Here is a 21,440-nt window from a genome sequence, read left to right as displayed (position 1 = left end):
CTTAAAATGTAAAAGGTGTCTCCCTATTCCTCATCCATTTCACAAGGTCTAATGGTCTGCTACTGCTACAGCATAATGGAACGGAACCTACTCTCCTCCTAGTCTCAGAGTGTGGTCCTGGACTATAATAAAAAATTAAAAACTAAAACTAAAAAGAGGACAATAAACATTAAACAACGTGGAACACAGACTTCAAACCGTAATCGTGATTAGCGATTCCTATTTGTCACCCTTTTTAACATATAAGGATATATATTTTAAGAAATAATACTCTTAAATTCGAAATAATAAAAATATAAGAATTATCACATATAAAAATTACACTTTTAGATAAACATGGTAAAAATTGTTGTAAAACAACTAAATAAATAAATAAAGAAGATATAATATAAAATAAAGAAGTGTTGATAGAAGACTCTAATATTAATATAATTAGTTCAATAGAAATTATTCATATATTATAAGTAGTAACAAAAGAAAGAGAGAGAGAAACTATTCATAAAGAATAAAGAGAGAGAAAGATATTTTAGTAATATAAAGGAAGAGAGAGGATTTTATTATTGCTTGTGTGTTGTACGTAAGGCTATGAAGCCTTATTTATAGCTTTACAAATTCAGCTTTCATTAAAGTTGGTCTACATAATAATCTCATCTTTCTCTCTTGAAAATTTCAGCATTAATGGGCATCCATCTGTCATTCTTATCACAACACTCCCCCTTGGATGACCATTTAGGATTATTGCCTCGTTAAAACCTTACTAAAGAAAAATCCAGTGGAAAAAAACCTTAGTAAAGGAAAAAGAGTACAATATCCATTAGTGATGGGGACTGCCTCATTAAAAACTTTGTCAAGAAAAATCCAATGGGAAAAAAAACCTGACCAAGGAAAAAAGAGTACAGTCTCCCCCTCTTGTCGACATCATTTAATGTCTCGAAATCGGCGCATCCCAATCTCATGTACCAATCTTTCAAAGGAGGATTTTAGGAGTGACTTTGTAAATAAATCTGCCAGATTGTCACTTGAGTGGATCTGTTGGACATCAATTGTCCCTTGATTTTAAAGATCATGAGTGAAGAAGAATTTGGGAGAAATATGTTTTGTTCTATCGCCTTTGATGTATCCACCTTTAAGTTGAGCAATGCATGATGTATTATCTTCAAACAGGACAGTTGGAGCTATCTTATGATCAATCAGTCCACATGATGACAGAATATATTGGATCAAACTCTGGAGCCAAAAACACTCGCGACTTGCTTCATGAATCGCTAGTATTTTGGCATGATTAGAGGATGTTGCAGCAATCGTCTGTTTCGTGGACCTCCATGATATAGCTGTTCCACCATATGTGAATAGGTATCCTCTTTGAGATCTCCCTTTATGTGGATCAGACAAGTTTCCGGCATCTGCATAGCCAACTAGCTGTGACTTGGATCCATAGGGATAAAACAATCCCATATCAATCGTTCCATGAAGATATCGAAAAATTTGTTTGATTCCACTCCAATGTCTTCTGGTTGGAGAGAAACTATATCTTGCTAATAAGTTCACCTGGAATGATATGTCAGGTCGCGTATTATTAGCAAGATACATTAGCGCTCCAATGGCACTAAGATATGGTACTTCTGGACCAAGGATATCTTCATTCTCTTCTTTAGGATGGAATTGATCATTTTCCACATCTAAAGATCTTACAATCATTGGGGTACTTAATGGATGTGACTTATCCATATAAAATCTCTTTAAGATCTTTTGTGTGTATGTTGTTTGATGAATAAAGATCCCATCTTTTGTATGCTCGATCTGCAGGCCGAGATAAAATTTAGTCTTTCCAAGATCTTTCATCTCAAACTCTTTTTTTAGAGTTTTTATAATTGTTGGAATCTCTTCAGGAGTCCCAATGATATTTAAATCATCAACGTACACAGCAATTATAATGAACCCAGATGTAGTTTTCTTTATGAAAACACATGGGCAGATATCATCATTCTTGAATCCGTTTTTGGCCAGATACTCAGTAAGACGATTATACCACACTCGTCCAGATTGCTTTAGACCATATAAAGACCTTTGCAATTTGACTGAGTATAGCCCTTGCGAATATTCACTGGATGGTTTAGATATCTTTAGTCCTTCAGGGACTTTCATATAGATATCCGATCTAATGAGCCGTACAAATAGGCTATTACCACATCCATTAAATGCATATGTAGTTTATGATATGCAGATAAGCTGACCAAATAACACAATGTTATCGCATCCACTACGGGGGAATACGTTTCTTCATAATCTATACCGGGCCTTTGTGAAAAACCTTGTGCCACAAGTCGGGCTTTGTAGCGCACAACTTCATTTTTCTCATTTCGTTTTCTCACAAATACCCATTTGTATCCAACAGGTTTTACATCTTCTGGTGTACGGATTACAGGTCCAAAGACTTCACGTTTTGCAAGTGAGTCTAATTCAGCCTTCATGACTGCTTCCCATTTTGGCCAATCATTTCTTTGTCGACATTCTTCAACTGATCTTGGCTCAAGATCCTTACTTTCATGCATGATATTTAATGCCACATTATATGCAAATATTTCATTGACAATTGTCTTATTTCGGTCCCATTTCTCTCCTGTAAAGACATAATTTATCTAGATCTCGTCATTTTCACAATTTTCAGGTACTTGAACGTCTTCTGGCGTTATATCGGAATTTTGGACAACTGCAGGTGTCTTTACTATATCTTTTTCAATAGGAATCGTATTTACCTCTTTTCTCTTTCGAGGATTTTTGTCTTTGGAACCGACAGGCCTGCCACGCTTCTGGCGTGTATTTGCTTCAGTGGCTATTTGTCCTACTGGGACATCAATTCGAATTGGGACATTTTCTACCCTACCACGCTTCTGGCGTGAATTTGCTTCAGTGGCTACTTGTCCTACTGGGACATCAATTCGAATTGAGACATTTTTCGCTGGTATATAAGATTTGGTAATCCTCTTTGTATCGGAAAATGCATTAGGCAATTCATTTGCTATTCTTTGCAAATGTATAATCTTTTGAACTTCCAGTTCACATTGTCCTGATCGAGGATCTAAATGCATCAACGATGATGCATTCCAGTTAAGTTCCTTTTCAGGAAGCTTAGTCTCTCCCCCTAATGTTGGAAATTTTGATTCATCAAAATGACAATCCGCAAACCGGGCTTTAAACACATCACCAGTTTGTATCTCAAGATACCTCACTATAGAGGGAGAATCATATCCAACATATATCCCCAATTTTCTTTGGGGTCCCATTTTGGTGCGATTAGGTGGCGCAATGGGAACATATATCGCGCACCCAAATATTCTTAAATGGAAAACATTTGGCTGCTGGCCAAAAGCTAATTACATAGGAGAGAACTGATGGTAACTCGTTGGCCTCAAACGAATAAGTGCTGCGGCATGTAAAATAGCATGCCCCCAAACCGAGGTTGGGAGATTTGTTCTCATAAGCAAGGGTCTAGCAATTAATTGGAGGCGCTTAATAAGTGATTCTGCTAACCCATTTTGTGTGTGAACATAAGCTACTGGATGTTTAACACTTATTCCATTAGCCATACAATAAGCATTAAAAGCTTGGGAAGTAAATTCACCAGCATTATCAAAACGAATTGCTTTGATTGGATTTTCTGGAAATTGTGCTTTTAATCGAATAATTTGAGCCAGTAATCTCGCAAACGCCAGGTTGCGAGAAGATAATAAGCACACATGTGACCATCTCGAAGATGCATCTATTAGGACCATAAAATATCTAAAAGATCCACATAGTGGATGAATAGGTCCACATATATCACCTTGAATCCTTTCTAAGAATTCAGGGGACTCAAATCCAATCTTTACTGGTGATGGCCTTAAAATTAACTTCCCTTGAGAACATGCAGCACAAGAAAATTCACTAGATTTAAGAATCTTCTGGTTCTTTAGTGAATGTCCATGAGAGTTTTCAATAATTCTCCTCATCATGGTTGTTCCCGGATAACCCAATCTATCGTGCCAAGTTATGAATTCATTTGGGCTAGTAAACTTCTGGTTTACAGTGGCATGTGATTCAATTGCACTAATCTTGGTATAATACAACCCAGATGAAAGTGAGGGCAACTTTTCTAATATAACTTTCTTATTTGAATCATGAGTTGTGATACATAAGTACTCATGATTTCCCTCATTCATAGTCTCAATATGATATCCATTTCGGCGAATATCTTTAAAGCTCAACAAGTTTCTTCGAGACTTGGTAGACAATAGTGCATTATTTATTATGAATTTTGTTCCTCCAAGAAACAAAATTATAGCTCTTCCGGAGCCTTCTATCACATTGCCCAAGCCAATAATAGTATTAACATATTCTTCTTTTGGCACAAGATGGGTAAAATATATATCACTTTTAAGAATAGTGTGCGATCTTGCACTATCCGCAAGGCAAATATCTTCAGGATATGTCCTTGCCATTTTTCTTTAAAGACAAATAATAATAATAATAAAATGAGTAGAAATACATACACAGTAAAAATTATTCACATGAATACTTAACAAACATATACACATATCAAACTATTCCATCATTGATCAAATAGCCAATATTTCTTTCAAAATCCTTAAAGAAATTAGATACATCATAATGAGTGGTGGAATTTTCATCATTTGTAACAAAAATTTGTTTCATTTTCTTTGTCATCCTTTTTAAAAAATGCTTGATAAAGATCAACTAGGTGCCTTGGGGTACGACAGGTACGTGACCAATGGCCCTTTCCACCACAACGGAAGCATTTATCCTCAATTGATATACTTTGCCCATTGTTTCTTTCTTTATCCCACTTCTGGTGAGATCTTTTCTTGTGAGCATAATTTCTTTTCCTTCCATAATTTTTCTTGTTATCAAAATCTTGTCATTTACCTCTTCTGGGGTTATAATTTGCCGCATTTGCTTCAGGAAATGGGGCGGCGCCAGCTGGGCGCGCTTCATGATTTTTTAAGAGCAACTAATTGTTGCGTTCAGCAACAAGAAAGCAAGAAATTAACTTAGAACATTTTTAAATTCTTTTTCCCGATACTGCTGCTGCAGGAGCACAATCAAGATATGGAAGGTCGAGAAAATTTTCTCTAACATATCGGGTTTGAGGAGGTATAACCGTCTTTTGATTATTGTACATTTCTTCAAGGTCTTTCCACAGATCTGCAGGATCTTTTAATGTGGGATATTCATTTTTCAATCATACGTCAACATGACGACGAAGAAAAATCATAGCTTTGGCTTTATCCTTCTGGGATGCATTATTTTCAGCCTTAATGGTATCTCCAAGATCCATTAAATCAAGATAGATTTTAACATCTATATCCATGATAAATAATTATTTCAAAATATATCAAGAACATTAAATTTAAGATGAGAGAGCTTCAACATAATGAAAATTTGTTACCTGGAGTCTTCCTAAAATTTCATTAGAGTTTCGTGCTGATAACGTGTTGTAAAACAACTAAATAAATAAATAAGGAAGATATAATATAAAATAAAGAAGTGTTGATAGAAGACTCTAATATTAATATAATTAACTCAATAGAAATTATTCATATATTATAAGTAGTAACAAAAGAAAGAGAGAGAGAGAAACTATTCATAAAGAATAAAGAGAGAGAAAGACATTTTAGTAATATAAAGGAAGAGAGAGGATTTTATTATTGCTTGTGTGTTGTACGTAAGGCTATGAAGCCTTATTTATAACTTTACAAATTCAGCTTTCATTAAAGTTAGTCTACATAATAATCTCATCTTTCTCTCTTGAAAACTTCAGCATTAATGGACATCCATCTGTCATTCTTATCACAACAAAAATTGCACATTATAATAAACTCTTAAATTAATATTATTATTTATTTTCTCTTTAAAAAATTTAACTATTTTTCACTAAGCCCGTAAGAAGAAGAAAACAGGAAGAAAAAATTTTGGTTGTGGCAAAAAAGAATGACTATAAGGTTAGACAAAGAAAGTGAGATATGTAATGAAAAAAACGTGGTGCCTTATATATAGATAAGCTTTTTTTATATTATTAACTAACCACAAGTGTATTTTTTAACGAGTAATGTTATATAGCCAATAAATATTATATTTTTTGTCAGTAATAATTTGTATCTATATTTATAAAATTTTATATATAAAAAATATATAATTTATATTTATATTTATCAAAATTTGCACACATAACAATTTAATATTTATGTTACTTATATTTACCAAAATTTACACACATAACAATTTAATATTTATACTAATTAAATAATAACAAAAAATATTAAAAATTGATGATTCTCAAAATTTTTTCTTTAATTATTAAATATTTTAAAATTTTCCTTATAAAAAATCGTAACTAACAATTTACTTTTCAAAAATTTTTCTCTATAAAAATCGTTACTAAAATTTTTTTTTAAGAAAAATTTTATCCTTAGGAATCGTCACCTACAATTCCTATTTGATTTTTTGTCCTTTTTGAAATTGATACTCACGATTTATATATTTACACTAACTATCCCTCTTATTTACGTATTACACAAAAACATAATAATATTAATATAAATTACACCTCATTTTAAAGATGATTTTTTATAAATATTAATTATAAGAATAGTTTTTTATGAAACTATTTTAAAATTTAAAATAATAATAAATATAATAATAGAAGAATAATTTAAAAATTGATTATAAGATAAGATTATATTAAACAATTTAATTTTAAAAATATAATCTATTTTAAAATATATTTGAAAAATAATTTAATTCTTAAACAACAAACACAAACACTTAAACATTTTATTTTACTAAATACAGATTAATAATTAATGCTTTAAAAAGTTCAAACATTTTTTTAATTAAAAATTCAAGCATTTATTCGATAAATCTTACCAAATCCATTCTTAAACTCATATGGGCTTGTCTTCCTTTTTTATGTAAAATACTTAGGTCTTCTTTTTGTTTTGGTCATTTAGGGCTTCTTAATTTGGTTAAGTAGTCATCCTTTGTTTTACTGTTTATTTTTTAAATTATAAATGGAAACATATTTACAATAAGACAAACAGGATCACAAAACTGGTAGCAGACTGTATACATTGGGCAACCCAACCAAAAACCCAAACTAATATGTGTAAGGTAGACATTTTCAGGGTCTTAGGGCGAGGACAGCCATGACCCCCAAAAATTATCCGAGGCCAGGTTCCAGACCCAAAAAAAAAAAAGAGTTTAATTTTTTATTTCTTAATTTTTACTTAAGGAGTTATTTCTGTTATATTTATTAATATATTAATAAGAATTATTATAAATTAAATATATAATAACAAAAAATAATCGAGATGATAAATATTTAATATTCTAAAAAAAGTTTTGAATTGGAATCGTTAAAACAATAACATATACATTTTATATAAATTATATATAATAAAAAATATTTTAAGAAAAAAATTGAATATCAATTTTTTCTTATATCTTCTTTATATAATAGATAAATAGATATTAAATTTTCAAAAAATCTCATTAACAAAACTCATTATTTATTAATAAGTAATTTTATATGTATAAATATTTTGGTAATCAAATTTAATTAAATTATTATAAGTATATATAAAAAAATGCGTATATGTATTATTACTTTTTTTTTCACGTTTTTTCAGCACAACAAATTTTATTAGAAAGTACAAAAATTTATCAACATAGCACAATTTTTTTTCGTAACACACAAATTTTTGCATATAACAAAAATTTTATCGAAATAACAATTTTTTTACGTAGCATAAAATTTTTTGCATATACCATCAGATTTGTCATTGAAAAAGAACAAGTAGAATATGCTTTCGAGTAAGAGTGAAAAACTGACGTAATAGAAGTAGAAGAAATAGAACCAAATAGAAATAGAGTGAATGCTGACGTCAGGACAAAAGCAAGAGGTTACAGATGTGAAAGGTGTGGACCAAAAGTCAAAGAAAGATGCAGTAGTAGTGGTGAACTGGTAGAGAATGCTATCATCCTTGAACTCTAAGAGACAAATGGCGCATTGAGCGTACTTCTTTTTCTTGTGGAGATTCTTGACGAAGGAATAAGAGAATGTGGGAAATTCGTCAAGGAGGGAACGGGTGGTAATGTGGTGGCAAATTAGGGATGGTGGTTGTGGTGATGGTTTATGAAATTAGGAATGAGAAGAGATGTATGAAAAGATGAAGACGCTATAGGAGTTAGTAATAAAAATTTGGATTCTCTAAATTTTGAATTTTCACTTTAGAGAATAAAGTATAATTTTTTTGAATTTTCACTTTAGAGAATAAAGTATAATTTTTTATTAATGAATAATTTTTCTTTCATATTTTTTTTGTCCTACCTATAAAATAAATGGTAAGAGATCACACTTTACTTACTAAATTAAAGAGTAATGCTAGAGGGCCAGCAATTTTTCTGATTGTTAGCCATTAACTAGCCATCAATGATGATTTGATGGTGTGAGATTGATATGAGATTTTATCCAATGCCTTCCTCTGCTGGTTACATGCTGGCCAAAATTCAATAAAACTGCTGGCCCCCTAGACTTTTCCTAAATTAAAATTTAAAATTTAGAAGATCTAAATCCTAGTAATAATATAGTATTATTGATGATGTCACATAATATTAGTTGTGTCACATTAACAGTTGACTCACGATAAAAATAGGCTAAAAGATTAATATATCATTCGAAAATCAATTTAAAAAATTAAATTAGTGCAATCAAATTTTAAGAGGTGAAATTTGTGTACGAATTAAATCTAAAATACTATTTTGTAGAATTAGTGTAGTTTATTAACCCTTTCAAAAAAGAAATGTACTAGTTTAGTAACAAACTGTCAAGTTGAATTTGGCGCTACCAACTTCCGCGCGAAAAACCCTTCTTCACTCTCTTCTGTTTCCCCCGTGCCCAAAAAGAAAAAAGAAAAAAAATGGTTCAATTTCACGAGCACGTCATCACAGAGCTTCTAGAAGATATCAATGGCGGATTGGTGGTGCTCTCCTCCGGTCTCTCGCTGTCGAAGCTGGTGTCTTCCCTTCTCCTCCTCCACACTCATTCAGAGGGAACACTCCTCATCCTCTCCCCTTCTTCCGCCACTCTTAGGTCCCGAATCACCTTCAATCTCAAAACCCTAAACCCTCAATTCACCCAAATCCCCTCCGAGATCACCGCCGAACTCCCCGCCCACCACCGCCACTCCCTCTATTCCTCCGGCAACATCTTCTTCATCACTCCCAGGATTCTCATCGTAGATCTCCTCACCAACAAGATCCCCACATCCATGATCTCCGGAATCATCATCCTCAATGCGCATTCTCTCAGTGAAACCTCCACCGAGGCCTTTATCATCCGAATTTATCGATCACTGAACCGTGGCGGTTACGTCCGGGCTTTCTCCGATAAGCCGCACGCGATGATCTCCGGGTTCGCGAAGGCGGAGCGGACAATGAAGTTCTTACATGTGCGGAGGCTGCACCTTTGGCCAAGGTTTCAGGTCTACGTGTCGCAGGAGCTAGAAAGGGACCCGCCGGAGGTGGTGGACATCAGGGTTCCGATGAGCAGGTACATGGTGGGGATCCAGAAGGCCATTGTGGAGGTCATGGATGCTTGCTTGAAGGAGATGAGGAAGACCAATAAGGTCGACGTGGAGGATCTGACGGTGGAGAACGGGTTGTTCAAGTCGTTTGATGAGATCGTGAGGCGCCAATTAGACCCAATTTGGCATACTCTGGGGAAGAAGACTAAGCAACTTGTTTCGGACCTTAAGACATTGAGGAAACTGTTGGATTATCTTGTCAGGTGCAGTTCCTCTGTTAATTATATGTTTGATTGCATGTACTCTATTCATACAATCGTGGAGGTCTAAGATATAAGAGAAAATGGGAATACCAAATGGGAAATCAAAATGGATACTTGAATAAAAAGGATAAAATTAAGAGAAAAATTGGTTCTTAGGGTGAGGTATTCCTACTTGTTTCTATGGTACAAAAATGGGATATACTCAGAATATTTTTAACAAATGGGTACTAGTGAGGATTGACATGCTATTTAGGTACTTAGTTATTTTACATGAATGACGATGAAACAGTCTATTTGCAATATCTTTAATTTATGTTGCAATTGAAATCTTTAGGATTTTATTTTATTTTTATATATCTGAGGATTATGTTGCTTGTAATAGGAACTGATTGAGTAGCTTCCATTTGGTAGGTATGATGCAGTAACTTACTTGAAATACCTGGATACGCTAAGAGTGTCCGAGAGTTTTCGATCTGTTTGGCTATTTGCAGAGGCAAGTTATAAGGTTTTTGACTTTGCAAAGAAACGTGTTTATCATCTTGTGAGGTCGGACGGTACAAAAGTAAGTGAAGTGAACAAGAGTGCTAAAAACAAAAAGAGGAAGGTTAAGGAGGATAACAAAGACAGTGAAGAAGGTAAGAGATTGTTGGGTTGTGTTGTTTGTTTCTTCATTCCAGCATGGATTGTGTCTCTGTTATAGCGCTTCATTGCGCACCCACAATAACAATCATTATAACATGAAAAGAGGAAGAGAGAAATGTGATTGAGGTTTCCCCATTCAAACTTACGAAGGTTGGCTTTTTCTTTTGTCATAAATTTCTATGTGATTGCTTTTACAGCAGATGATGGGACTTCTTCAAGTTCGAATGCCGGCTTAGTTTTGGAGGAAGTCTTGGAAGAAGCACCAAAATGGAAGGTCTTACGTGTGAGTCAGTGAGTTCCAATTCTAGAAAGTCTTTGGGTTATATACTTATATTCCTTTTTACTTGATTTTATAACCGAGACCGACATTAATTTATTGTTTCAAATTGGATAACCTGAAGTAGTTTAAAGAAAAGTAGTTAAATTTCATGATCTTTTCTTGGTGTTGGGATTTATGCTGAATTTTAGTATCCTGTCATTATAGGAGATTCTTGAGGAAATAGAAGAAGAAAGGCAAAAGCAAGGCGGGTTAACAGAGGAATTATTGGCCGAAGGTAAAGAAGACACTGACAATGGCATTGTATTGGTGGCATGTAAGGATGAACGATCATGCCTGCAGATTGAAGAATGCATTTTCAAAAGCCCACAAAAGGTTGGTCCCCCACCCACCCCCACTTCTCTTCTCAGTCATATGTCACATTATCAAGTGTATTCTCTGTTGCAATATTTCTACCAGTTCATTTTAATATAATGCTGATATAAAAGGTTGATAGTTAGTAAGTTTTGATGAAGCTGACTTTGTTATCCTATCTGCCACTTGTTTTTCACTATCTGTGAAGTTCATGAGTGAAGAATGGAAAAAGTACTTGCTAAGCAAAGTACAGCTGCGTGATATAGTGCATAAGAAAAAGAAGCCAAAAGATCCCAAAGGTTTTGGGATTCTTGATGGAGTTACTCCCATAGCACCTGCTCAGAATGCGGAAACCAGCAGCATTAGTAAGCAGGAGCATGATGCACTTCTCGCAGCAGCATCAGGACTAAGAAGTCTTGCTGAAAATGACTTTGAAGATCCTCCTCAGCCAGATTTGGATGGACGGGGTCGTGGAAAAGGAAAGAGAAAAGTAGGGAATAAAAAGGGTCCAATCATTAATGATGTCTCTGAAGTACAAAGTGGTAGTAGAGAGGCTTCCACTAGTTATAAAGCTGAGACATCTGTAGACAACATGGTCCTTAGAAAGCATAAAAATCCTGATACTACAACAGCAAATGCAAATGCAAAGCCATTACCACCAGTACAGTTTTATGCCTTAGAAAGTGATCAGCCTATACTGGATATATTAAAGCCCTCTATAGTCATTGTTTACCATCCAGACGTGGCCTTTGTTAGGGAAATAGAAGTTTACAAAGCTGAGAATCCCTCAAAAAAGTTGAAAGTATATTTTCTATTCTACGAAGATTCTACTGAGGTTCAGAAGTTTGAGGCGAGTATACGTAGAGAGAATGGAGCATTCGAATCTTTGATAAGACAAAAATCTATGATGATGATTCCAGTTGATCAGGTTTGTTTAGTTTTTCTGTGTTTCCTTTTTCTTTTCTCATGTTGATTCTTGGGTCCACTAGAAGCGGTTGCCTTCAATAGAGCTGGTGGCAAATTGTCAAATACTTGATTTGCTGATTGCATTCCTGTGTTTTCCTTTCTTTTGTGTCTGGGCATTCTGCATGCTGTCAATCAGGGTGGACATTGTTTGGGAATGAATTCTACTTTTGAGTCAGATTTAAGTACTTCTCAAAATTCAATGACCAGAAGAGCTGGTGGGAGAAAGGAGGTTGATAAAGAAATGCAGGTTCGTGATCTTTATTTATTTATTTTGGTAGGATGTATGATCCATGTCTAAAAAACTTAAAAGTTGGGAATCTAACAGGTCATTGTGGACATGCGAGAGTTCATGAGCAGTCTTCCCAATGTTCTTCATCAGAAGGGGATGCGCATCATTCCAGTGACACTAGAAGTTGGTGACTACATCCTGTCACCATTAATTTGCGTGGAAAGAAAAAGTATTCAAGATCTCTTTATGAGCTTCACATCAGGTCGTCTATACCACCAGGTGGAGACAATGGTGCGATATTATAGGATTCCTGTTCTGTTGATAGAGTTTTCACAGGATAAGAGCTTTTCATTCCAGGTTTGCTGACCACAAAACAACTCTATCTGTTCTGCTTTTTACTGGTTTCTTCTTGTATTCCCATTTCAAAGAGTGCTTGGTAATCCTGACAAAGACCAATTTCTGGGCATGGAAGATCTTCATTGGCAACAGAAAGTATTGTTGATTGATGGTATCTTTGTATACAATAGATAGCTATCAACCACGTATAATCACATCATGAAAATTATTTGACATAATAATATAGTTGCTTCAATGTAAACATTTTAATTTAACATGTATAAAGATTAATCTCATTTAAATATACAGTAGTCCACTCATACTTAATAGATTACGCATTGTTTTGTGGATTCATGCATTATATTTATTCGTGGATATATTTGCAGTCTGCTAGTGATATTGGTGATGATGTGACACCAAATAACATTATATCAAAGCTGTCATTGCTTGCTCTACACTTTCCACGGCTACGAATTATCTGGTCTCGAAGTTTGCATGCAACTGCTGAAATATTTGCTGCACTGAAGGCAAATCAAGATGAACCGGATGAAACAAAAGCTATGAGAGTGGGTGTCCCCTCTGAAGAAGGAATTGTGGAGAACGACGTAAGGTAAGTTGCTTTTCTATATTTGAATCTTGAACACTTGATGGGAAGTGGTTCACATAGATCTCCAACTTATAAATTCTGGTAATTGAACATAGCAACTTGCTTTTTACCATAATAACGAATACATCATTCTATGCATTTATACTTAGTAGTACATTAGTGAGTTGGTATATGCTGGTTCATTTTATATTTATGTGCACACTGGAATTCTTTTGTTGATTGCTGGGTCACAGAGCTGAAAATTACAACACGTCGGCTGTGGAGTTTCTAAGAAGACTGCCAGGCGTTACAGATTCAAACTACAGGACCATAATGGATGGATGTAAGAGCTTGGCTGAACTTGCGCTTCTTCCTTTGGAGAAGCTAGCCGAATTAATGGGTGGTCATAAAGCTGCTCGGACTCTCAGAGAATTTCTTGATGCTAAATATCCAACTCTGTTGTGATAATTCATTTGTACAAAGCTTTCAACAATTTTATTCAAGTCGGTTTGTAAGGTCTTTCCCATTGGTGGAAAATGGGTCATTAAATTATTAAAATTTTTCTCGTTCTTACTCGTGTCATGTTCATTATTCGATTGTAATTTAAAATATTGTATTACTTAAATATTCTATTATAATTCTGTTAATAATTGTTTGCTTAGTTCCTTTTGGACAAGTGATATGATCATATGAAATCCTACAAGGATCAACCATATAGACTCTAAGCCCTGACTTGTGAAATTCCCTACCTTCCCCACCTACCACAGCTGGTATCAATAACTATCTTCCTTAAACAGTCATCCGGTGCAAGATCCTTGAAGGCTAAAGCTTACTCATGGTGTCATAACTCATAATCATATTGCTTTCTATGAATACTACTTTGCTTGTTGCAGCTATATTATATAGGGTGTGAAAATTGTGAATACACAAGGAACTTTTTATATCATTTATAGTACTCATAGGTGCTGAAATTACATAGATTTTTTACTAGTTATATCTCTAATATGAATACAGTATTTATATTTCACACAATGTACGTACATATGCATAAAGAGATGTATGTTATTTATACTCATTTTTTCCCTCAATTATTAAGTTCATATATACCTTTAGCTAATTTCATTATTAGATATAGTATAATATTCAATAAATCACATTCTATTTAATATACAAAATACTAATTTGTACGTGCTACAGCTACATTCTTTTTTTTTTTTTTTTCTGTTTTTGCAATTAAGTGGCAACTAATTGATGTAATTAATAAGTGTGCTTTATTCCATCGATCACTTCAACCAGAGACCACTTGAATTCCTGCCTTGGTTTGTAATTCTAAGTTGCAAGTGCCTGAATTCACTTATCATCACTTTCAACTTTCTCATTCTCCTCCTAATGATAAGTGTTATGAATACCATAGAGAACATAGAACATGGTAATAAAACATGCCCATATAGCAAACCTTTGGTAAGATAGGATCTTCAATGTGGTCATTAGGAAAACATTAAGGAAGATTGACATAGCAGCTGGCCAAGGCATAAATGGCAAATACCAATAACAATAATCAACATGGTCGCATGATATGATGATGATGGCACCATGTTATTGTTATTACTTATTACTACTATTACTATTATTCATCTTGTGTTGGAAAACAATGGAAGGCCCCACCATTGGTGGTTGAATTTCCATGAAGTGTAAGAAATTATTTTGCTTACCCAAAAAGAGTGTGGCGGTGGAAGGGTGCACTTTGGCTAACCAAGAAGGTAGCAAACGAGTCCTTGCTATGACACACAAATATCTGGCTTGTCCTAACATGGCTACCACCACATCCTATCCTTCTCAGTGCCATTGAATATGATGCTTTATCTGATATCTAATTAAATTAATTGCTACATTTCTAAATCAATCTAATTAATCTCATAGTTGTAGCTAGCTAACCTTGTTGTAAGGAAGCATGAAGCAAAGAGACAGAGCCATTAGGCAATAAAGCAATAGGGAGGCTCTTTGAAGCGTCTTTGATTTCTTCTGCCTATGTAGCTGAAGTACACTATAGCAGCTCCATCAATAACACCTCTTACACCAAAAGGGTCAATATATAATCATCTAATCTGATTTGTAAACCTGTTCTCACAATAAACCATAACATAATTAATAAAGAAAATAAAGTGTAGAAATTTAACTTGAGAATATATAGGGTGGTCCATCATAATATTATATTATTACGGATATATATCCACTTGTCACAATGAGAAACTAAACCTCATAATCCTAAATTTAATTATAGAATAGTAATAATTAAGAAGCAGATTAATGTAGTAATCCAAAAGATTCATTAGCATAGACATCATCCTTTAATAATGAGACGTGCAAGCATCCTATTTCAGATTTCATCTCTTTGGATTCCCTGATCACAGATAATATCCCAAATGACTTGCTTAGCTTGTTCACAAAACAAGATGATGTTCTCGTCATTTTTTCTTCTTTTGGTCGATAACCTTTCTGTTATTGGTCACAAGTACTGACAACCTCAAAATATGACATTATGCTTACTATTAAGTATTGACTACCATATATAGTCACAAGTATCTGAAAGTCTATTCAGTTGGCCATTGGTGTGTTCATACAAGAATTTCCCTTTCCTACAATTTACTTCTTACCGATTTCAGGTGAGTTGAAGTATATGAATTAAATAGTGTCATTGTGTTTTATCATATATCATATTTATAATGAAGTCTATTATATATGAAACTCTTTTGATTATTTTGTATGTTATCTTTTTAGATCTTCTATTTTTCATTGCATGTTATATAATCTTTTTTCAATAATAGATACTGTCCTAATTTTCTTTCTTATATTTCCATTCCTTATTCATCCGTATATTTAATTGTTCATCTTTCTAAACATCACATCAACATGCCTAAATATCTTTACTTATGATAGGATGCTTTATTTAATTTTCACTTCTGTATTAATATTTCCCCCCCTCCTACCAAATTTAGGTTTCATATATTCTATCTTAATGATTAGCATTGAAGTGAAATAAAAAGTTTTTTTTTTCTTGGTTCAATATTTCCAAATCCCCCTCCCAAATAAATTGGAGAAAGTACATATTGCCAGTTCACTCAAAGATTTTCCCTTTTGCCGCTATTCCTTGACTACAAGAACATTTTAAAATTATACAAGAGATTTACCTAAATTTTGCATGGTGTTGAAGGGAAAATGCTGCTTATGTAGAAGTGTAGATTATAATAGAAGCAGCAAATGTTCTCATAGATAATGGAAGATTACAATAAAAGTTTAGCTTGCTGTTTAGTATGAGATATGTATGATATGCTGAAATTCTAATAGACAATGCAATTTGTTTGTTAATTAGTTTTGCACATGTCTAAGAAAGGAGTCACTCTATTACAAGAAACACAGATTTTAACTTGAAAACACAGAAACATGCTTCACTCTTCTTCATTAAGATGAAAAGTAAGAAAACAGATCAGAACAGTACTGCATTAAGAAAAACATGAGACAAAGGGAACTGCAAAAGAATCAAATCCATTAATCTTGTTTGAGAGTGTTTGAGTTCTGATCCTGCCAAGTTGCTTGCCATTGTTTGTCATAGAATGTAGTCTCTTCCCACAGCTTCTTAAGAGTTTCAATGTCCTCATTCTTTCGGATCAGAAGTACTCCGGAAACGGCTACGAACAAAAGAGTCTTGCAAAAGAAGTTATTCGTCTGGTCGACTAGGCCAACTCCGGTCAAGCTATCGACGAAATAGGCCATAAAGAATCCTATCATTGCAGCGCGACCTGCGTGAAACTCGGAAAAGCAAAGATTTCTATAATCATGCTGGCTCAAAAAACTTCTTTATCCCATCGAAATCAAGTGCTAAGTACTAACCATTAAGTTGCTCAGCTTCTGGGAGATGGAACCTTTTCATCCATGCCCACCAAGGTATAATGGAGGTGTCGAAAACTACAGGGTTATCGTTACTGGATGACTCCGGATTGTCCTCAAGCCATTTCCTCCTACTAGCCTCTGAAAACAATTTATTAGAAAAAAAAACTACAACATATGAACACCACATCTTCTATCAAATTGCGAATCTTAACAAGTTTCTGACATGTATATATGACAAGGAAACTCCAATTCTTATGGCTAACAATATCATTCTCAAAACTCAAAACATGTTTACATATGATCTTGTTTGTTATAGTCTAATAGATCTCCAATGCTTCAGAGTAATCTAGAAAAAGGACATATTAGACATTACACAATCTTTGAACAAGTAGTATCAGATGTTACTGAAAAAGATTCACTTGAAAGATGTTACACAACAAATTGAAATCAGATTCTACTTGGAACCCAGCAAAAGAAAGTATTGACTAGCAGATAGAAATTTCAGCTAGTGATCCAAATTCTTTGCAGTTGGCAGCATGCATTGGAGGAGAATCATGAGGGTCATTTAGATTTCAGCATTTAACAAGTCAGAGTTATGAAACTAACTAGAAATTAAAATTGATTAAGTTACCAGCATCAATAACAGAGTCCCAATCAGTGTTGCCATTCTTCTGAAACTGGGTGAGGTCCCACGTGCCTCCAACCCATCTTGGGTCTCCAAAAGGATTCACTTCCGGGACCTTTGTGGTGGTCGGCGCTACTGCAGCAACAGAGCCATTGCCCTGCTCCGGCGACGGGGATGGTTCAGTGGCAGCTTCACTGATAAGTGAAGACTTGAAGGGAGAGAAGTTGTTGGTGTGTGAGAGAGTGGTGAGGAAAACGGGATTGCGGCGGTTGGTGAGAGTGGAAGTTGTGGCTGGGAAGTGAGTTGGAGGAGAAAAGGAAGCCATTGCAGGTTGCAGGTGTGAGTGAGTGTGAGTTTGTGTGGCTATGCTCAGCCTTACAAATACAAATTCTTACAAGCATTTATTTTATTTAGGTAATTAGGTGGCTGTTTTTTTTTTTTTTTTACTCGAAAAAAGGATAAATTGATGCTGAGATTTTAGTTTGCAAACATTTAAATATTTGAAAATTTTTAATTTTTTTAAAATTTGAATATATAAATTTTTGAGTTTAATTTATTCTATTTTAAAAAATTTTATATGTGTGTATTCGTATCAACTAGAAATCACGTTTGATTAACATGAGAAATCGATATGTTTAAATTTTAAAAAATTAAATATTTAAATATATTTTTAAATTTTAAAATACTTAAATATTTAGAGATAAAAAGATCAAAGATTTATTTATTTATTTATTTTATTTAACCATGAGAGTTTGATAATTTTATCAAGAGTAAATTATCAAAAACATTCTTTATAATTTCTTTGCCATTATTACAAGAGAAATGTTCAAAAAATTTTAAAACGTAAAAGTACTTTGACATTATCTAAAATCTATTTTTGTTGTGGTTCTTTTGCTATATCTGAAATTTTTTATCCTATAAATCTTTAGGGGCATTAAAAATGGATTATTTTGATAAATAAGTTCATCAAATAAATTTTTTATAAGTATTGAACTTAGTTAAAAAATATTATTTTTTTAATTTTAATTATTTTATAATAAAAAACAAAAATCACCCTAGCAAAAACTACAAGAATTACCATTAATCAATGAACTCAGAAAAGCCGTTGGTTTGCTGCCTACAACCGCTAGAAGTAGACAGGTATAAATGAGTTTGGCATATTACTTAATATTTTGATGCCTATTTATTTTCTTTACACTCCAGAAGTAAACACGTATAAATGTGTGTGGCAATAATTTGACTTCATATTTTGATGCTTATTTATTCGTTATGTTTCCAATTTGAACCTGATCAGCACTAAGAGTGGCAAATGAACTAAAATTCGTCAGATTGATTTGTATAATTTGACAATAAAAGTAAAAATAGGTCGAACTAAAAATTTGAAATCGTCGTAATAAAAAAGTTTGTTTAATTTGCATGTTTAATTCATAAATTTTAATGAATTTTAAAAGAGTGAACATGCTTATTTGTTGAACTTATTATTCTATGATTTTATTTTAAAAAACTTAATTAATAATTATATTTATTAGATATTTAAAATTATAAAAATTTTAAAATTCATGAATTTAACAATTATAATTTTTTTAAAAAAAAATTTTAAGATATTAAAATATTTATAAAATTATATATATTTTTAATATTTAATGGCTTAAAAAATATGAAAACAAAAATTGGTGGGCTTGACTCACTAACTTATTAATCCACCATTAAATAAAATAGGATAAAAATTTGATACCGCCTCATTAGGCAAGACTGAATGGGACGACTAACCCATTTTGCACCGCTATTGATAACCAACATTGCGAGAACCGAACCGGTCAATAAACTAATAGAATGATTGGTTTAGTGATTCGACCGAAATTCAACCGAAATTCAATCGGTTTAATTAATATTAAATAAAATTATTAAAAATTAAATATATAATTTTAAATATTTAAAAAAACATAATCAATCATAATTTAATAAAACACCAACTATCATCCATCAAAATTTAACAAAACCATTCACCATAAGTTTCATATTAATTGGACTATAACAAACCACATGTTTTAGTTCATGTGAACATTATTCCAAGCAGATACTTCATGGCTGCAAAGGGTCTTTATGGATGCTCCAATCTTAGTTGACAATAAAATCATCACAACTATATTCCAATATAAAGGCATCTCAAACACTGATCCCTTCTTTTCCTCAACTTCAACTTCCTGCTAGAAATGACACACCTTTTGCACAGAATCTCAACAAGAAATTCAAAAGCGTAAACTCTGATCAATATCCTGGTCTTGTTCCTCTCAAAGTTGATAGAAACCTCGTCTACACTAGTAAAACTCAGCAAACTCCACAAACTCCACAGTAAAACTTAAATCAACAAACTCCCTAGTAAAATCAGCGAATCCCACAGAAAATTATGAACAAAATTAACTCAGCCAACCCCACAATAAAACTAAACCAGCAATCAATAACTTCAGCAAACAATTACTAAACCAGCAAACAATAACCTCAGCAACCAAATCATGAATAGAATAACAAATAAATTAATAACCTCAGCAAACAAGTACTAACCCAGCAAAAAAAATCATGAACACTTGAACAGAAAATCAGAACAGAAAAAAATAACCTCAGCAAAAATAAATTAATAACCTCAGCAAATAATAACCTCAGCTAAAAAAATCATGAACACTTGAATAAAAAATCAGAACAGAAAATCAAAAACATGGAACAAAGCAGGAAGCAGATGTCGAGGAGATGGCTGCAAAGTGCAAAACATGGAACAGAGTATTACTTACCGGCAGCGAGCAACGGCGACGACAGAGAACGTGACACCGGCAAACACAGAGAAGGCGAGCTCCGCGATGACAACGACGCGGTGGGGCTGCTGTGGTCAAATCCGTCGCTGTGGTGGCTACAGAATGCGGTGGCGGCAGGATGCGGAGGCTGCGTGATTGGTGGCTGCGCGATTCTCAGAGAAAAGAGGAGAGATGAGTTTGTGAAGAAGATGGGTTACGGCCTTACGGGGATTGATTTAGGTCTTTAGGGTTTAGACTTTTCAGTTTTGACGTTTTACAATTTTTCTTTTTTTTTAAGGATAAAATGGCGTCGTTTGGAGGGTTTATTTTCGAACCGAAAATCCTCCAAAAAACAGACGTTTTATCGATTCACCGATTAACTACCGGTTCGATCGATTCTATAACCAATTTTCTGTCAAACGATTTATAGATTCACTCGTATCAGTTTGGTGACCGGTTCCGGTTAACCAAATTGAACTGACCGATCCAGTTCGATTTTTAAAACTATGCTAATAACACATTTTGTCTTTCAAATTTAAAGCTACTGCGTATATTTTTTTGGGATATTTAGTTATTTTTAAAAAAAATTAAATTTTTAAGACAAATTAAATAATTTTGATTTTAAAAGAATATTTTAGTCTATTTAAAATGAACCAAAAGGATATTTTAATTTTTTAAAATGAAATTTAAATTTTTACTTTTTAAAGTTAAAAAAATATTTTTTCAAAATTTGATCGTAATGTTTCAAAGATAAAATAGTCTTTTATAATTTAAAATTTTTTAATCGATCTTAACTATTTAAATAATTAGTATAACCAAATTTTGTGAATGGTTATCTAAAGAATTATTTAGATTAATTATTTGAATGGTTAAAAATTCAGATAAGAGATTTTTTTTATTCTAAAAC

At 33.2% G+C, this 21,440-nt stretch overlaps 2 protein-coding genes and 1 long non-coding RNA gene across 4 annotated transcripts; 1 reads left to right on the top strand and 2 right to left on the bottom strand.

The window, feature by feature from the left end:
* Positions 1 to 8,785: 8,785 nt before the first annotated feature.
* LOC112747825 (DNA repair endonuclease UVH1-like) lies at positions 8,786 to 13,895 on the top strand. 2 transcript variants are annotated; one of them, XM_025796022.2, is made up of 9 exons: positions 8,786 to 9,844; positions 10,256 to 10,479; positions 10,687 to 10,769; positions 10,971 to 11,138; positions 11,326 to 12,045; positions 12,220 to 12,330; positions 12,409 to 12,669; positions 13,035 to 13,258; positions 13,489 to 13,895. In XM_025796022.2, exons 1-9 carry the CDS (start codon positions 8,976 to 8,978, stop codon positions 13,697 to 13,699), a joined length of 2,871 nt encoding a protein of 956 aa, XP_025651807.1. In that variant the 5' UTR covers positions 8,786 to 8,975; the 3' UTR covers positions 13,700 to 13,895. The 2 variants fall into 2 exon arrangements, with proteins under 2 accessions (XP_025651807.1, XP_025651806.1); XM_025796021.2 differs by having other exon boundaries at positions 10,684 to 10,769.
* Positions 13,896 to 16,474: 2,579 nt separating this feature from the next.
* Positions 16,475 to 18,222, bottom strand: LOC112747822 (light-harvesting complex-like protein 3 isotype 2, chloroplastic). Its single transcript, XM_025796018.3, has 3 exons — positions 17,754 to 18,222; positions 17,123 to 17,260; positions 16,475 to 17,031 (listed from the first exon to the last, which is right to left on the bottom strand). Exons 1-3 carry the CDS (start codon positions 18,070 to 18,072, stop codon positions 16,781 to 16,783), a joined length of 708 nt encoding a protein of 235 aa, XP_025651803.1. The 5' UTR covers positions 18,073 to 18,222; the 3' UTR covers positions 16,475 to 16,780.
* A 1,457-nt stretch (positions 18,223 to 19,679) lies between these two features.
* LOC140179061 (uncharacterized) lies at positions 19,680 to 20,814 on the bottom strand. The gene is made up of 2 exons (XR_011872732.1): positions 20,534 to 20,814; positions 19,680 to 20,123 (listed from the first exon to the last, which is right to left on the bottom strand). It is a non-coding gene; the product is annotated as an uncharacterized lncRNA (long non-coding RNA).
* Positions 20,815 to 21,440: the final 626 nt, after the last annotated feature.

This window comes from Arachis hypogaea, chromosome 15, assembly GCF_003086295.3.
Source record: "Arachis hypogaea cultivar Tifrunner chromosome 15, arahy.Tifrunner.gnm2.J5K5, whole genome shotgun sequence".
NCBI lineage: Eukaryota > Viridiplantae > Streptophyta > Magnoliopsida > Fabales > Fabaceae > Arachis > Arachis hypogaea.
Note: the sequence above shows the minus strand (reverse complement) of the source record. Positions and strands in the feature narration are given on the sequence as shown.

Excerpts from the sequence above, each read along its gene's own strand:
- LOC112747825 (XM_025796021.2), top strand. The coding sequence starts at position 8,976 with ATGGTTCAATTTCACGAGCACGTCATCACAGAGCTTCTAGAAGATATC. Across the intron at positions 10,770-10,970 it reads CAAAATGGAAGGTCTTACGT|GAGATTCTTGAGGAAATAGA; the intron begins GTGAGTCAGTGA and ends CTGTCATTATAG. Across the intron at positions 13,259-13,488 it reads ATTGTGGAGAACGACGTAAG|AGCTGAAAATTACAACACGT; the intron begins GTAAGTTGCTTT and ends GCTGGGTCACAG.
- LOC112747822 (XM_025796018.3), bottom strand. The coding sequence starts at position 18,072 with ATGGCTTCCTTTTCTCCTCCAACTCACTTCCCAGCCACAACTTCCACT. Across the intron at positions 17,261-17,753 it reads GGACTCTGTTATTGATGCTG|AGGCTAGTAGGAGGAAATGG; the intron begins GTAACTTAATCA and ends AATTGTTTTCAG. Across the intron at positions 17,032-17,122 it reads AGAAGCTGAGCAACTTAATG|GTCGCGCTGCAATGATAGGA; the intron begins GTTAGTACTTAG and ends AGTTTCACGCAG.